The sequence below is a fragment of the Manihot esculenta genome, chromosome 5, assembly GCF_001659605.2.
Source record: "Manihot esculenta cultivar AM560-2 chromosome 5, M.esculenta_v8, whole genome shotgun sequence".
NCBI classification, from domain to species: Eukaryota; Viridiplantae; Streptophyta; class Magnoliopsida; order Malpighiales; family Euphorbiaceae; genus Manihot; species Manihot esculenta.
In genome coordinates, this window is record NC_035165.2 from 32,402,965 (window position 1) to 32,421,651 (window position 18,687).

The following is an 18,687-nucleotide window of genomic DNA, read 5'->3' on the forward strand; positions in this document are numbered from 1 at the left end:
CTATTGACACTCCTAAACTTTATAAACCTTTTATAGCATATTTAAATTATTTAAAACGATTAGAATCAAGTAAAGTTTGTTGTTGCAAATATTTTTTTAACTGAAATAAAATTTTAACACAGTGCAACTGAACATGCATTTGCCTAATTTGTAGATTAAATGATCAAATTTATTTCTAAAAATTATATAATGAGAGTTAAATATATAAAATTTCAATTTTTAATAAATAAAATTACTATTTATCATAATGTAAATTATACTTTATTTATTTTATTTAGATACATTTAATATTTTATTTATAATTTAACATTTTATTAATATTTATTAATAGTTTAATATTTTATTAATAGTTTAAAAATAAATTTGAAATAATTGAGGATGGAACTTTTTAACAGCTTGTCATGTAAATGAAATTAAACGATATACAAGGTCATGTTTACCCTTTGAAAAACCCAAAACCCTCGACTGCATTGCACGAACTGCCTTTTTCCCTCTCTTCAATCCCTTCAATTTTACTTCTCGCCTTTTCTGTTGCGCCCTGCAATCTCTCTGCAAAATCCATCTCCCTAATATTAGAGCTTCCCGGTAAAATGGATTCCACCAAATGGGACAACCAAAAAAGTTTCTCACCATCCAAGCAATTCCCAGAACTCAATCTCCAAGCCTTAAACAGGCTGCAAAACCATTGCTCTGCCTTCCTCCAAAACCTTTCCCAATTCACTTTCTTTAATCCTAACTCCTCTTGTTTCCAGACCCACCTTCAAACATCTCTCTGCAACCTCCAAAACTTCCCAAGACATGTAATCGAAAATACAATCTCTCGCTTCAACCCAAAACCTCCCTCTGCATCCAATAACCCACTCTGGGCTCGAATTCCTCATGAATCCAAGACCCAATTCGAGCCACTTCGTCAGTCTCCTACTGCTCTGTCTACTGAAACCATTGAAGAGAGATTAGCAGGCGTGCCTGTGTATGCTTTGAGCAATTCCAATGAAGAATTTGTGTTGGTTTCTGGGTTTTCCACTGGGAAATCTCTCGGGTTGCTTTGCTTCAAGAAGGAAGATGCAGAGGCGCTTCTTGAGCAAATGAAGAGCATGGATCCTGGAATGCGAAAAAGTGGGTCTAAGGTGGTTCCAGTTGCTTTAAACAAGGTGCAAATCTTGACTTGACTTATTCTTTTCCCTTTTTTCAGTCTTGGCTTATTACAATTTGATTTATGCTGTTCTTATTTGTCTTTAATTTGGTGCTTATTGTAGGTTTTTCAGCTAAAGGTTGATGGGGTGGCATTTAGGTTGATACCAGAGCCATCTCAAGTCAGAAATGCGCTGAGGGTGAGTATATTTTTGCAACATCAGAAATTCTGTTTATGGATTTACTCTGAATTTGAAGAAAACAAAATGGCTATTGTGATTTTGAGATTTTATCTTCAAGTAAAATAGTTGTATAGATTCTTATTTGTCATACAATAAATTATTTATGCCAGAATGGGAATTTTTTTCCCCTCTTTTGGATAGCAATCTGTACTGCTCTGTGCATATAAGCAGCAGCCTATGTGCATCTGTGTGCTTAATTGTGAGGCACAGCAGTATGCATTTGTGCCAACAAAGGTACATCATTGGGTTGAATGTGCTGATATGCATATACAGGTTTAAGAGGTCATTCCCCATCTTTATACACACTAAAGTTTTGACTCTATTATTATTTGCACCAACATGGTGGAAGGAAATAAGGATGAATGGGTAGAGGAGTGTGAAGAGCCGAATGAGATACAGAGAGCAATCTACATATTCTTCTTTGTTTTTTAACTACATTATCATGGAATATTAGTATTTAACATCTAAGATAAAATTGAATTTGATGCAGTACAAGCAAACTTTTATTTATTTCTGTCTAATCCTTTCTTAGTTTGGAGTATATACCTATTTCCTTTGGTCATTTCCTTAAACCAAACAAAGAATTGTTACTTTCATTACTTTCTTTTTCTTCTCCTTTTAACACCATCCTTTCCTCACAAACAAGGTGTGTATGTGCATGACCATGAGGCTGTGCTTTAGTGCTTTACATAAGCATGGGTATTTGGGATATTGAATTTGTGATTTCTTCCTGGAATACTGGGTTTCTTGTGGAATTAGTAAATGGGGGAAAATTCCTAGCCAAAGAAGCATCTGGTTATTGAGTCAACCCTCAACACTATTCAATGACAGAAATTTTTAGATGACAAGGTGTAGTTTTTGTGTTCACTGTCAGTATGTTCTTAGCTAAAGTAAGCTGTAGGAACCAAGTTATAGTACAATTATAGAAAGAAATCTAGAAGCTAAGATTTTGCATTCATATTCTTGCTTTTTTTTTTTTCCCGTTTTTTCAGTCTCAGGATGTACAAGATCCCATCAAGCTCATCCTTTAGGCATCAAATTCTATACTAAAGCAAATGGCTGTGATTGTCCTTGCTTGTGATGTTATCAGTTAAGGGTTCAAATCCTTGCTTCCTCTACAAATGTGTCCCCCCCCCCCCCACCTAGCTTCCCCAAAATTTAATGCCATGGTTGAGGAGATATTTGAGAAGCTGGAGAAATTAACTAACACCTTGGTGATGAACCCTTCAAGCCAAGCGAATAGGAAAACCAAGATTGAAATGAGAACTAGTACACAGGAAAAAGGAAATTGAAATGATGAGAAGAGCCAAAGGAACAAGTTCAAGCGCTGAAACATTATAAGCAAAAATCGGATTGGTCTATGCAACAACTAGTTTGGCCTGAATAGGATCAAGTTATAGGCCCTTGTATACGATTGAGTTATCAAATGGTGGCTAGGCAATCTCTCTAGAGTGGGAAGAAGTTCCTTATTATTGTTTATGCACTTTGTGAAGAATCTATGGTTATTAGAAGTAGAGCTCATTTCAGGGAGCCTTGAGACCTCGTGATATTTGCAAAATAATTTTACTTTTTTTGTTCATGAGATTGTTCTCTTTAAATAGTGATTACATGATAATATTTTCCAAAATAGGAAATTGTGAGGCTATAATCAACGAAACTATGCTTAAGAATTCTAATTGAAATAGAAGACTACTAGGAATAATCATTTCAACTTGGAAACTAATTGAAACATTATCTATTCCCATCTCTATTGTTGTTGTTTCTTGTTCAGTAGATCACCGCCCACATCTTGCAAATACCTTTTGCATGAAAGCATCCTAACATTACTTGTTGCTTCACCTTTGCACAAAACCCTTAGGAAAGAATGTTTTAGCCTGTGACTCGCTTCAATATAGGTACTACATGTACACCACCACATTGAGACTTTCTCTAGGAAGCTACCGGCTTGTTGAAGAAAGAAAGATTACTCTTAAAAGCAACCCTTCTCTTATATGATACCATTTTCCATGGATGAGATGATTCAAAGAGACAAGAACGCATGTATTCTCTACTGGAGAAAGAGCTTGTCCTCAAGCTTGAACTCTAGATAAGCTTGACAAAAATGAGCAACTATTTTTTGAGATGCATCAATAGGATGGAAGCCAAATTGTTGCACTAATATTTTCCAATTTCCACAATTGAGATATGAGTGGATGATGTAGGAATAAATATTACTCGGTCATATCCAAAGGTGGCTGAGTTAGAGGATTAGTTGGTGACTCACCCTTAAAGGCTTTGAGTGGGGAGACATGAAAAACATTATGATGCTTTTAGGTTTTAACTCCAGTGATACATGACTTTCCCAATTAGGCACGACTTACCAACATTTGAGTTTTGGCGATAGGGATGTAACCTATGAAGGCAACTAGACTAGCATTCCAAGGGTAAACACTAAGTCATATTGCCCTTTGTCATGATAGCTTTCATGCGGTGTTGACCTTGTTGTAGTTGATTGTGGATTTCATGCAATACCAATTTACCTATGCTAGGCTGATTTGCATATGCTAGGTTGAGGAGAAGGCTATCTTTGTGCACAATAATAATAAGAGTTGCTTCTAGAAATTGCTAGTAAATATAGCATTTCTATCACACATGATGACTTAAACAAACCAATCAACATGTTGACATATTTTTTGTAAATAACCTAGATTTGTAGTGATTGTGTGCATAATTAGGTGCTTAGATTATGTGATATGATTAAGTTATAATTAGAGAATTAATTTATTTTCTTATCTATTATGTATTCTTATAAATAGTATATTTACTCAAATTGGCTTGAGAGGAATCCTCAAGCATTTTTCTTTCAAAATTTCTGTTTCCATCTCCTTTTTCATCACAACCGAACAACATGCTCATAAAATGTGTGTGCCACATAAATAGCTATATAAGGATGATTCTTATGATCCACGGTCACAGATTTCGTCACAAAACAATTGATAGAAAAGGAGTTCATCAGAGGAAACTCTTATTAACCGGAGAGAGTTTTAAATCTCAATGTGTTTATCATTAATCTGCTTGCTTTGTTCAAGGATAATAACCTTTTATATAATGAAGGTTACATTCAATCATAATAGTTCTAATTGAACTAAATATCCAATACAAGTAGTGTTATTCAATTTGAAGAACTAATCTAAATAAAGTAATCTAAATTTGCAAATTGCTTTGAGATAAAATGCTATCCAAATCAGTGATAGAGAATTTTAGCGATAGTGCACATTTTCAATTTTGTTTTGCACGTCTATTGTAATGTTTCCCCATAAATGCATCCACAAAAATGAGCCATTGGGATGAAATGAACATATATAGAAAAGCGATCATCAATAACAAGTAACATAGACTTGCCCCATGATTTGGCAAATCATCAATGAAATTCATGGAAATGTATGCCCAGATCTAGTTAGAAATGATTAGTTTCTAAAGCGACCCTTCGGTACTTAAATGTTTGGTCTTATCATGTTTGAAAATTAGACAAGCTGCAACATAGTCTCTGATTGTTGATTTGATTCCTTTTTGATAGAAGTCATGGCAAACTCATAATATTTTTTGTGCACCCCCTATAATGGAAACCCGACAATATTGGTGCAATCAATGGAGAGGATGGCAAAAGTCAAAAGTCAAAAGAGAAACTCTTTTTTGTGAAGAATGAGGCCATCATATAAGGAACACGAAGAGTCCAATTCTCCTTGTGCCACCTTGAGTTATAGCTTTTGGTGCAATAAGAGTGCTTGAGTTTGTGAAATGGCATACATCCTCCTCTCATCTTTGTTTCTTCGAGATAGAGCATTTGTGACTCCATTTAAGTGCCTAGCCTTCTACTCCACCTGAAAGTCAAAACCCATCAACTTGTTAATCAAATTTTGTTGTGGTGAAGCAAGTAGCCCCTATACGAGCAAGGATTTCAAGCGACAATGGTTTATCTAAGATATGATAAGTAAGGGTGACAATGTTGGTTAGTTTTGTCTGACCCAATTAATTCTCACTCATAAGATGGTCTTTTGAAGTGTGATGTTGCCAATTTTATACTTAAAAAAAATTGGATTGCCATGTTGTTGAAGGACTGCACCATTGCCATCTTTAGGGGATATCACACTCCACAACAACATCATCTATAAAATTGGGCAAATGTAGTAGAGGGGCAGCAACAAGTATGGTTATTTAAAGAAGCCAAGGTTGACTTAGTCCCGGTGTTGTTAAAGGTGAAAAAGGGCGTGAGACGAGGCGCCTTGCACAAAGGCGTTGCCTCAAACCATTGAGGCACTAGGTGCTAGAGGCGATGCCTCACTGAAGCAAGGTTAATTTTTTTTGTTTAGAATGCTTTTAAATATCTAAAGAGAAACCCTAGCCTCTTGCTGTAACAGCCCGGAAATCCGGACCGCTACCGGCGCTAGGATCCAGATCGGCGTAAGGCCGCCGGGACCCGTAGCAAGCCTGACATATAACCTGTACACCTGTAAATCCCATACATGATCAAACAAACTCAAAAGAGTCTGTAAATATTCTCATACATCATCCAAGCTCAACCTGTACATTACATAATCATAAACATAAACCACCACTGGAGCCCTCATCAAATGCTCCAATGGGGTATCTCATTATACATCGAGCTTGGACTATCATAAACATCATAAACATATCTCTGGATCATGTATCAAAAGGGATAACTTTACTCATAGGGTCAAGCACAACTATAACCTCAATATATCTCATTACATAACATGCTATAATCTTTTACATTACATCATAGTACAATTGTCATGTCCACAACCTAACTATTACATAAACATCCTTCGAAACTCTGGCTAACCTCCTGGTCTACCCTGTACCTGCACATCTGGGGTTAGGGGAGAGGGGTGAGCTACAAAGCCCAGTGAGCAGAATAGAGAAAACATATTTTAAAATTTCATGCTTACATGAAATGCAACACATCACAATCATATCACATAAGGATGGTATTGTCACCTCTAGTCCTCTATATTCCAAAATGCCGGGACGTAGAATGGGTACAACCGGACTTCCTCTTACTATAACATAACATAACGTTCCAAGATGCCAGGGACGTAGAATGGGTACAACCTGGTCTTTCTCTTACTCTGGCCGGGACGTAGAATGGGTACAACCGGCAACCATACCATAACATGCCTCATCATAACATATCAAGGACTAAAGGATCATTCAATGCCCATCCACAACATCATCAAGTATGCAATGCAACATATTCGTGGAATCTAATGCAAACAACCTAAAATATCACATGGCATTCATGATGCATGGTCATGCTCAAAATTCATATTTCATTAATTTAATCTTAAGGTTTATTCCACTCACCTCTGGCTAGCTCTGACAAACTCTATAGCAGCTGGCTCACTGCGGGGGTCCTCGGTTCCTCGGGTCCGAACCTACACAGGTGGACTCCAATGAGGGACCAAACATACATAAACATAACTCTAATATACTCCCCAAAAACCCCCTAAAACATCATGAAATAATGTTAGAAATACATGCATGAAATGGCTGAACAGGGCACTTTCGGCGGCAGGTTCGGCGGCCGAAAGTCCCTCCAGAGCCGAAAGTCAGGCACTTTCGGCGGCACCTTCGGCGGCCGAAAGTCCCAGACAGATCCGAAAGTCCTCTTTCGGGGGCAAGCTTCGGCAGCCGAAAGCTGCCTCCACAAGAGGGTTCGGCGGCCGAAAGTCCCTTCGGCGGCCGAACCTGAGCTTCTCCCGAATGGCAGAAACTCAGCTCTCCTATGCACATTTCGCCTCCCAAGCTCAAATCATGCATACCACTCAACCAAAACATGCATACAAGCTCCTAGGGGCCTCAAACAAACATATACCCCAACTACAACACTTCAAACATACTCAACAGCATACATTGTCCATAGATCACATAAAACCTAACATAGCTCAACTAACTTAAACATGCATTTCTACCCCTTAAAACTTCATAAAACTTGTTTAAAACATACATTGAGCTTAAGATCGGCTCTTACCTCTTGAAGATCGAGAAAGAGACGACCAAAACTCGGAGATCCAAGCAAATGAGCTCCTGAGTTTCCAAAGCTCCAAACTTGTTTAAAATGCTCAAAACTTGCAATGTGAGGTTAAAACTCAAGGAAAATGGAGGAGATTTGAAGAAAGAACACAAGATTTGGGGAGAGGGAGGTCGGAAGCTAGCTGTGGCCGAAAATGGGAGAAAGCTCGTCCATTTCGGCTAAGTGCCCCTTTTATAGTGGCTGGCCAGACCACGTTCGGGGGCCGAATGTGCCTCCGCATGCATGCCATGTTCGGCGGCCGAACATGAGGTTCGGCGGCCGAACCTGGACTTCCCTTGCTCATGCTTTTGGGGGCCTAACGTGCCTCCAAAACGCATGCAAGTTCGGCGGCCGAACTTGACTTTCGGCGGCCGAACCTGGGTTTTCCTCTAAAGACTTTTTATGCAAAAACTCATTTAATTTCATACTTAAAAACATTAAAAATACATGAAAACATTCTATAAAAACGTGATGTTACCCTTCTAGAGATCTCCGACATCCAAATCCCACCGGACGGTAGGAATTCCGATGTCGGAGTCTAGCCGGGTATTACACTTGCCATCTCTTTCAAATAAGAGATAGAACTCCCACAGCAACCACAATATAACTTTCTTACTCTTTCTTGCTCTTTCTTGCTCCTAATTCCAGAAATCAAGTATGTCCTCCTCTCCTCTCTCTATCTTTTCTCTTCTCCTTCTTCTTTATCTTCCTCTCTTCTCTCCCTACATGCCAGCTAGTTGTAACAATAGTCCAATACTTTTTCTTTTTTCTTTTCTCTTTTCTCTCCTCTTCTCCCTCTCGTTGCCCCACACACTGACTAGCATTTTTTTCTTTTTTTTTTTTTCCAGCAGTTTTAATTTATTACTTTATGTATTCATGTTGTTTTATTGCTTATAATTGAATATTTTTTTCTTTGGAAAAAAGAAATTTTAGAAATCATAGATTACTTATTTATTTTTAATGGATGTTGTTGCATTGTTTTTAATTTTTGAATTTCAGAAATTATCATTTGTTTATTTATTTATTTTGATGACTTTTGTATATATATGACTATATATTTTTGTATAATTGTAGCATTGATTTATTATTGATTAAATGTGTGGTACATTATTGATTGATTGTTGCTTGGTTTAATTGGTGCTGCTTTGTTGTTTTTATTTAATTTGATTAATTTGAATTTATAGTTGGTGTTTAATCGATCTCCAATTAATTTGTTTAGTTAGATTAAATGGGTGATAAGGATTTGAATATGTTCTTTTTCTTTTGAATTTTTTTTTTCCTGTGAACATGAGGCAAGAGGCAAGGGACCCTGTAGTCTTAGTGTCGCCTCGAGCATTTGGCCAAAGGAGCTGCAATTTATTAAAATTTTGGATGAATTTTTTAGTAAAATCAGTCACTCCGAAGAGTCCACATAGGGCGTAGTGGAACAGTGAACGCCTAAATTTTGCTTGTATCGGTAGATGAACCTAGACCAGAAATAACATTTCCTAAATATGCTACTTGGGTTTCCCTAAAAGAGCACGTGGATTCTTAAGAAAAAGATAGTGAACACATAACAAATCAAAAACCATATGCATATGAATCAAGCAATCATCCTATCTTTTGCTATAAATGAAAATATCGTCGAAGAACATTAAGACAAACGGACACAAGTGTTTTTAGAGTATAGAATACCCTATTAATGAAAGGTTGGAAAGTTGAGGGTGCATTAGTTAGCCTGAAGAGCAATATTAAGAACTCATAGTAACCATGATGAGTGGGAGAGTTGTTTTCTCAATACTAGTTGGATCAGTTTGTATTTAATAGAGCTGGACCAAAGGTCCAATTTAGTGAGATATTTGCGCTCCATGAAGTTCATTAAGCAATTCCTCCAGCAATGGAATTGGAATTTATCCTTGACCATTCAAGCATTGATCTCTCTATAATCGATGTAAAAGTGCCATGTTCCATCTTGTTTGCAAATTAAAAGAACATGTAAAGGGAAAGGAGATATACTAGGATGGATTATTCCTTGCTAAAGAATTTGTTCACACCTCTTTTCTATTTTATCTACTTGTAGGTAGGTGTGAATAATGATAAGGTCAAACCACCATTAAACCTGATCTTGGTTGCAAGCATATATGGTGGTCACATGCTCAAAGTGTGGAGCGCTGTTTGTTCTACGAAAAAGTCACCAAATTCTTTGCAATAATTGGTTCAACTTGTTGCTAGGTCTTGTGTTCCTTGCAATAATTGCACTTGATACCCAAATAGTAATTTGTCGCCCTTGGAGTGTGATAGGTCTCCCTTGTAGCATGAACTCATGGGAGGAGCGAGATCCCATAGAATTGGACCCAATGTTTCGACCCATTTGATACCTAAAATAATATCCAAGCCATCCAAAGAGACAAACAAAAAAGTCAACATGAAAATAATCATTAGCATCATGAAATGTTACCGCATCACAAATAGTCTCAGTGAGTACTTTTTCTCCATTGGCAATAGATACACTTGAAGCTGTCCAAGGGTTATTAGTTAGTTGAGGCGTTTGGTTGTTGTGCAACTAACAAATTCTGGATTCTATAATACCCACCAACCCCAGCAAAGGATGACTTCTTATCTTCCTAACTGCATTTAAATAACAGCAGTTGCATTATTTGAAGGGGCCTATGGCCATTAAGGCCTTGAAATAATGGCGATAAATTTTTGTTAAAATTAACATTTATTTTACTGTTTTGAAATCAATATTTATTTTACTTAATATAATAAAATAAAAATTCATCTCTCCCCTATTTTGTTCAAAATATTTTATAAAACTTATTTATGAAAATATATAATTTTTACTTTTCAAAATTAGAAATTCTTATAAAAAATGTCAATAACAACAATGACCATCATTTTAGGATATATATAATATTATCATCAAAATATGATTAGATGTATATATATGTTATTGCGTGTTGAAGGGTGGGGGAGGGGAGGAGAGAGAAGGGAGAGAAAAAGAGGTGAGTGAAGGGAGAGTGAGAGGGCATGGTGGGTGGAATGGGAGAGAGGTAGAGAGAGTCATCACAGTAAAATGATGATAATTGTTATTATTTGTTTTATTATAGGAATAAAAAAATGAAAAAATATCTCTTTAAAAAAATACTTTCTTTTTTTTTTCTTTAAATTTTAAAAAATAAAAAATATATCTCTTGTCACAAATAACTTTTGTAAATATATTTTTAAAAAAATGAGAGGGGGAGAGGGGATTTTTTTATTATATTAAGAAAAGGAAATATTAATGTTATTGTATTATTTTATAAAATTTTATTTTTGATTAATTTAAATTAAAATTAATCAATTTGGCTATAATTGAAATAAACCTATAAAATTAAGAATTGGTAAAATTTGAGAAGGCTTTTATTTTTAGATTTTATGCCTTTGCCAACAACTATAGTTAAAATAATAACATTGATGCTATGTCAACCTGTACGTTAGCAGCCCCAATCTTAATTTTGACTGCAGTCTTGATTAACATAACCTTTAAAATTAAGCTAAATATGACAAGATTAAATGGATTGTCTATAATTGATAAATGACAAAAAAAAAATTGGGCTTTTCTTACCATTTGGCCAAATGGACATCTCACTTGGAAACTAATTGGAAAAATTTCTGCTGCCATTTACTTGCCTTTGCTTTCCTTGTTCAGCGGCTCACATCTTGCATATGCCTTTCTTATGAAAGCATCCCTAACATGATGATGTTGCTGCCTCTATTGTTTGTCTACGTTTTGATGCAAGCTCATATCTAAAGAAAACAATCAATGCACTGTATTTTTTGTGAGTACCTTTCATTCAAGTATTTGAACATATTTCACCTCATTGTTATTAGAATGTGTTTCGTCCAATTCACACGTCAGTGTTAATTTTGCCCGCCAATGTGGGTATTTGTGTGTACATCATATAGCACATCTGATTCATTTGTGTTTATTCTTTTTCTCTAATTCTTTATTTATGTTTATAGGAGAGGGAAAAGGCTGGAGTTTTTGATGATGGCTTCTCTGGGGTTCCAGTTTTCCAGGTTTGAATTTTAGAACCAATTAATATGCTTGTGTATGGATGTTGTACTTTTATGTTGCATATTTGAAGTTTGAGGAATGATGCATAATTCGTTGAGGATTATGTGAATGAATGTGAAGAATACTACTTCCTATTTAATAAAGATAGATCCACTTCGATTTTTTATTTGTTCCAAATTATAAGCCATTTTCTCTTTTGTAATGGCAGGTTGTTTATTAGCTTATTAACATGCTCTTATTTAATATTCATTGAAAATTGAAAACTTATTAGTTCCAAGAATAATTTAGTAACATGAGTTTAATGGATCAACATGAAAGGAAGGTGTATTAGGAAAATACTAAACAAAATTTACTAGGTTGTGGGATGTGATGCATGGATTAATTTTAATTTTATTCACATTATATCAGTGAGTTTTTTAATTGTAGAGTTATTGAAAAGAAACTATCCTATTTTAATGTAATGTCTTCTCCTCAAATAATACTTCCTCCTTCCCATAATTTTTGTTCATTTTGCTTTTTCACACACTAAGAAAGATATTTTTTTATTAACTTTTCCATTATACACATCTTAAAGACATTAAATTTTATTAAATACTAAGAGATATTTTGAATACTTATTTAGAAAAATAACAATTAATGAGAGATGTTTTTAGAAATAAGTTAAAATTAAATAGGGTTACAATAGTCAATTTATATGTTACTATAATGTTAAAAAAGAAAGTGGAACAAAAATTAATTAATTACTTGTCTGTCATTTTACTAAAACCCAGTTAAAATGCTGGTGGACTTTTAATTGATTCTTATTTCTTATGCACAAACTAGACGGCTTAAGGTAAGCAGAGTAAGGGCTGCCCTTCCTCATTGCATTTATAGCGTTTAATAGGAGCTGGTATAGTATAGCGATAGGGGTTGTTACCTTTTGGAGGATTGGAACTAGTCTTCTTATTAACTCCACTTGTTGGATTCTTGTAGCTTGCTTTCTCCTTTCACAAGCACCTTGGGAACCTTCCTTCTTTTTCCCAACTATCACCTGATTGTGTCTTCATTATACTGTGGATAAGAATCATGGCCAATCCTTTCATTTTTATCATCTCCGCCTTTAATGCCATACATTTGTTGCTGAGAAAGTTCTTAGCACTTGACACCAATTCGGTACTTGATTGTGGTCCTTTATCCTTCAAAGTACCTTGCCACCTATTTTCCCTTGGATTCATGAAGATTGCTTCTCTTGGCTAATCTTATGAACGTGGACGGTTTACTCATCGACTGTTGGGCTTGTTGACGTTGTTGTTATTTTGGGAAGAGGATTTGCTCAAAATGGGGGTAGCAATTCTTATTATAACAAGTATTTAATCCTAAATTGTAGCCATTCCCTTTCTACTTGCTCTCTTCTAAATTGATTTCGTTCCTACCAAGTGGACGCATCACCTTTGAGCTGGCATGTGACTACTTCAACTCGTCTTTCCAGTGCCCTCACCATGCAGGCAAAGAGCCTCTTATGCCTCAAGTGGAATTCTTAGTATTTAATTCCCATTGAAGCTGGGAATATCTTAAGTGGAATTCTTTGTTTCCCCTTATCATATCCACGAATACTCTTTTTATAATCACATTGTCGCCAATTTCTAGGAAAGTCATGGGGTAATAGATGTCCTCCTCTTCTGAAGCTTCATACCTGGAGTCTGGAGAAGCTGAGGAGCACAAGTAGCAGCTATGTTCTTCATCATCTTCTTCTCTTCTCTCTTTAATTCAGTATTCGACCCTATGTGATGTGGTGCATAAAAGACTTTATGTGGCTTAATTCGGGACTTGCATGAGATGCACCTGGGTGAGTCTTGAGCCTTGACACTAGGTTGTTCCGTGCATGTTGCTTGCCTTTTGGTGGTTAAGGCTAGAGATGTTCAGTTTCTGTTCCAGTACGTCTTGGAACCAAAACCTTTGGTTCTTTGATTTTTAGGAACCACACTTGATGCGAAATATCGATATGATTTTGCTTCGGTTCTAAGCAATTTTAGTAAAGAGTTCCAATTCAGTTTTGTTTTTTTTTTAACTTTCATTTTAGTTTCATTTTAGTTCAAATCTTAATTATTTGACATAAAATTACAATACTCATTCTAAGAATTATATAGAATATATTTTTATTTTAATATTATTGTTCTTTAAATGTTGTATTATTATTTTGAAGTTAAAAATATAAAACTGTTTACTATTTTAAAATAAACATAAGAATATTATATTATTTTTTATATAATTTTTAATTTAAAAGGTAACGTGTAATTAATGTCTAAAAATATATTATAGAACTAATATGTGATTCACTCATATAATTAAGAACTATAACCTTGCATTTGGAGAGAAGAGTTTATAACATGAGATTTGAATTTGATAAGTATTTTTTGTTCAATTCATTAGAGTGATGAACATATATTAGACTTTATAAATATGGAAAGTAGTATACTTATATGTGGATTTGAAATGATTTATAAAATAGTGAAATTTTAAATCCACTCCAAAAAGCTCTTAATAAGTACGATGGTGCAATTTGAAATCTTTAATTTATTAAAAATCTTTAATTTATTAAAAATCTGTACTAAAATTAAATCCAAATCCTTACTTTTAAGTCTTAAGTATCCAGACATAGCTATAAATGTATACAATAAAAGATAATATTAGATTATTTATTCATATTAAATGTAGCGTAGATGATATATCTATATGCAACTTTAATTGCAGAAAGTCTATAATTTTATTAAATTTATAAATACATCTAAAAATAAATGCATAAAATCGATTCTTCAGTTTAGTTTCTATTTGGTATAGTTCCAGGATGGTTCCCATTCTGTTCAATTCGTGATACATAACCGGAACCAAATTGGAACCGTAAATATAACTTCAGGTCGGTATTTGGTTCTTACATATTGGTTCTTTTTCGATTTTAGTATGATTCGATACAGTTTTTCGGTTTAGTTTGAGACCTTAGGAACCATGCACAACCCTAGTCAAGGTGATGTGCCCCTCTCCTGCACGTCTCTTGCCTCAGGCATGCCTTTCTCAAGTGTGGTCTTAATAACAATTGGCAAAACCCTTGAAATCAATTTTGGTCTAGTTCCTTGTTGATGGACACCAATTGCACCTCTCTACTGCATAAACATCTCTCATTCATGCACTGTGTATTCCTTGCACTTCTGTACCAGTTGAGTCATTCTCATTTACAGTATTTCTACCGTCTCATAATCCTAGTACACTTGCAGCGGCAGCATTCTTTTATAGCAATTGCATATGTCTAATTAGGGTCTCCCTTAAGACTTCAAGAGTCTGCCATAGTTGGTACAGGTGTTAAAGTCTGTGTACATAATTATGCAAATAAAGCATTGGCCATAAATGAGAATTTGGCTTTAGTTCTTTATTTGATCATTGTGTATACATGAACCTTTATTTTAAATTTCAATTATCTTAATATATATTTGGATTAATTATTAGGACTTGTTTGTTCTTTGAAATTTCATTAGTAGAATGGAAATTTAATTGAAATTCCATGTTCTTGTAAATCTAATTTTCTTTAGTACAATCAAAGAACCATAAATCTACAAAATAATAGAGAATGGATATTGCAAATGGACCCATTACAAAGAACAACACAATCATGCATTTTGGGTAGTACTTAATATCTAAAATTTGTGGCAGGATTTCAGGCCCAATTTTAGATTAGTGAGGTGAGTTGAGAGTTTGGCGTGATGGGCTTGGAGTGGGGTTCATTAAGGATTGCCTACATCTCTTTAACCTTTCTTAGTAGACCTGAATGTCAATTGTGCATTCTATAGAAATACATACTTAACCTACTCAAATATGCTCAACTTCTTCATACTTCCCCTCACCACATTTCATTTGTCCTTAACAGACCTTGTATGCTTCATTTGTGGATTTTCTCTCAATTGCCCACTCTTCCTTTTTCTTTTCTTCTGTCTGGGTTGCAAATTACCTCAGATACTACTCGTCAATTACCTACTCACGTAATTATTATTATTTTTTTGTCTGCATTTCTTTTTATGGATATCCAGTGTTCTGCATTTTTAATCATTCTAATATATCTAATATTTCTTTTCTAATTACATAAAACCATTCCCTAATTTATCAACACTCTTGACAGTGGATTTGCCGTCAAAATTCTGCAATATCTAAGCTCAAGTTTTAATAGTTGAAATGTCTGAATTGCAGTCAAGAAGTTTGGTATTAAGAAGCCAAAACAAGAGCTATCGTCCAGTGTTCTTTAGGAAGGTTAGTAGAGAATAAAGTCTTTCTTGACATGCACTATTCTAGTTGGCTGCAGCGTAACCATTCATATCACTTCACCTTGCTCAGGAGGATTTAGACAAGTCTCTAATGCGGGCTTCACGCCAACAGAGAAAATTAAATCCTGCACTCAGGCAGGGGGATATTCAGGTATGGCTTTTGATATCTCTATGCTGGCATGCTTCATCTTCCTTATAAATGTTTCCCCTTATTTTTGTAGGTTGCTGTTTTTGAAGAGATAATCAAGTCTATGAAGGTAAGGAAGCTTTCTGCAGAAGGTTTATTTTGAAGCCATAACAGAAGACCAAAAATAAATAAGCAATTAATTTATTTTGTTTCATTTCCTGTTCATAAAATGGGGAATATTTGAAATTGCAAATCTAAAATAGTACAATATAAAATTTTTGCAGGAAAGTTCTACTTCAATGTGGGATGATGTTGTTTTCATCCCTCCTGGTTTTGATGTTTCAACTGATCCTGCCCAGCTATAGAAAGCTGCAGATGAGTTGGGGATGGACATTTTGGACAGTCACTTGTCTAATATGTATATTCAACCATGCATTTGCATTTGGGGCAACCAAGTGGAGTATAAAATTACATGCATTTGCCTCATATTAAACATTTTAAAGCAATTTAAACTTGTGCTTATTTCTTTTTGTTCATCTTCAATTACTCTCTTTCTAGCAATTCTTTTAGTGTGTAATGCTGTGTATTCTTCCATTGCATCTTCTCTTCAATTTGATTAATTGGGCATTGAGCACTTGCTTTGAAACAAACTAGCAGTAATGATGGGGTTTAGTTTAAGACCAGTCAATTTTTCATTTGAAGATTACTCCTTTCATCTCACAAAGATAAATTTATTTTTTATTTTTTCATATAAATCAATAAAATATAGTTACTATAATAAAAATAATAAAATTTGTTTATTTTTTCTCAATATACTTCCCATTCATAAGAATCTATTATTATATTAATATTTGGACCTAATAAATTTTACCTTTTCAGTATATATCAGATCATATAATTAAGTTGATAAAAAAATTATTATTTTAAAATAAAAATGAACTTATAATCTGACATAAATTAAAGAGAATCAGTTTAGTAGCTAATTCGTACTCCAGTAAACAATGAGTTTAATAATTATTAAATAAAATATTTATTGAAATTTTAAGGAGATCATCGACAGCCTGTGAAACGGTGAGACGATTACCCAATTAGCCTACTGAATGTACGAAGAAAAACCCAAATCACTGTGAGATAGTATTCATAAACGAGTTTTTATCATTTCTATGTTATAATTATATTTAATTGTTTTTATTTTTTTATAATAAAATTATATAATTACATAATATCTTTTAATAATTTATTAGGGACTAAAATATATAATAATTATATATATATATAACTATTAATAATAATTATAAATACATATACACACATATCAATTTATATAGAATTATTTTAATAATTTATATTATAATATTATAATTCTATTAGTATATATAATATATATATATATATATAATTTATTTAAATAGAACAAATTATAATTCACTAACTAAATTAATTAAATAAAATGACAAAGTATTTAATAATTAGATAATATTGCAATTATATATGTAATTTTATTGAAACTATATGATATATAAAATATATTATTGGATCTATATACATTAGAATTATAATATTATTATAAATTATATATATATAAATTAGTTTTTTTAATTTGGTACAGTTTTGATTTCGATTTCGCTTTGATTCTTAATAAAAAATCAAAATCATACTTAAATAAATAAATTTAATTCGATACGATTTAATTTTTACATCATCTATTATTTTTTGATTCGGTACCAATTCAGTTTGGAATTCAAAAACTGTACATACCCGTAATGAATGAGATGTGGCCTTTGTGATATGAATCTATCAATGTGATACGGGTGTGGATCAGATAGGCTGAGTGGAAGGGATATCAGGGAAGAAGAGAGAACAAATGAACAACAAACAGTATTATTTGCTCCTTAAGTAACGATAAAGTATAAAATATTACTCTATAAAATCATATAAAACTCATTACTCTACATACAACATTCACTCCCCTCATTCAAGATCTCTCACTCTCACGTATCCAGATTGATCTCTTCATACCATACACATTCTAATTTGAACACCTCCTGATCTTGATTAGGCAATATTGCGTTGATCTTAGTTACAAGTCCAGTAAAAATGGGCTTTAGGTTGAAGTTTTCACAGCTCATGGCTGGTATGATAATGGGTTCATGGGACAACAACCTTTTTTTTGTTTTTTTTCCTTGTTGGGTAAGAAAAGGAAGTGGACTTCATCCTTAGGACAACCTGATCTGCAGCTCTATCCAGACTAGAAAAATCCAGCATTCACCATTAGCTGCCCATACTTCCATTATTCAAAATTCTTCGCCAACCACGACTCAGTGGTCCAAATTTTGCAGGGAAAATTCAATTATTTATCAGGATTTGGCATGGCGATGCACAAATTTTGGAATTTGGGATGGCGTTTTCCTTACCACTCACGTATGATTGTGATTAATTTACGCTTCCAACAATGATGATTAACATGCAAGAAAACCAACATGCTTCACCTTGATTTTCACGTTTATTACCTATCCTAAGGTATTTCCACTTTTCAAACTTCACAATGAAGATGCTTTTCAGTCTCACAATGAAGATCCTAAGCTATTAGTAACATAAAAATTGATTATTATTGATGTTATAATATTCAAATAAAATAGGGTTTACATACCTTAGTCTGCGAGATCACGTAATTCTTTTATTTTATTTTTTTATTTTTTAGTGATACATAACCGCCATTTTATTATAATGTCACCCGTTCCTGTCATGAAGATCCATAAGTACGTACGAATGTACCCGCTTGTCCATTC

At 34.0% G+C, this 18,687-nt stretch overlaps 1 protein-coding gene across 1 annotated transcript; it reads left to right on the top strand.

Annotated features, from left to right (window-relative positions):
- The first annotated feature begins 440 nt into the window (after positions 1 to 440).
- On the top strand, positions 441 to 16,441 carry LOC110616189 (protein TIC 22-like, chloroplastic). The gene is made up of 7 exons (XM_021758538.2): positions 441 to 1,151; positions 1,257 to 1,331; positions 11,431 to 11,487; positions 15,698 to 15,757; positions 15,842 to 15,922; positions 15,993 to 16,028; positions 16,183 to 16,441. The coding sequence occupies exons 1-7, from the start codon at positions 591 to 593 to the stop codon at positions 16,261 to 16,263; spliced, it is 951 nt and encodes a 316-aa protein (XP_021614230.1). The 5' UTR covers positions 441 to 590; the 3' UTR covers positions 16,264 to 16,441.
- Positions 16,442 to 18,687: the final 2,246 nt, after the last annotated feature.

Excerpts from the sequence above, each read along its gene's own strand:
- LOC110616189 (XM_021758538.2), top strand. The coding sequence starts at position 591 with ATGGATTCCACCAAATGGGACAACCAAAAAAGTTTCTCACCATCCAAG. Across the intron at positions 11,488-15,697 it reads CTGGGGTTCCAGTTTTCCAG|TCAAGAAGTTTGGTATTAAG; the intron begins GTTTGAATTTTA and ends TCTGAATTGCAG. Across the intron at positions 16,029-16,182 it reads AGATAATCAAGTCTATGAAG|GAAAGTTCTACTTCAATGTG; the intron begins GTAAGGAAGCTT and ends AAATTTTTGCAG.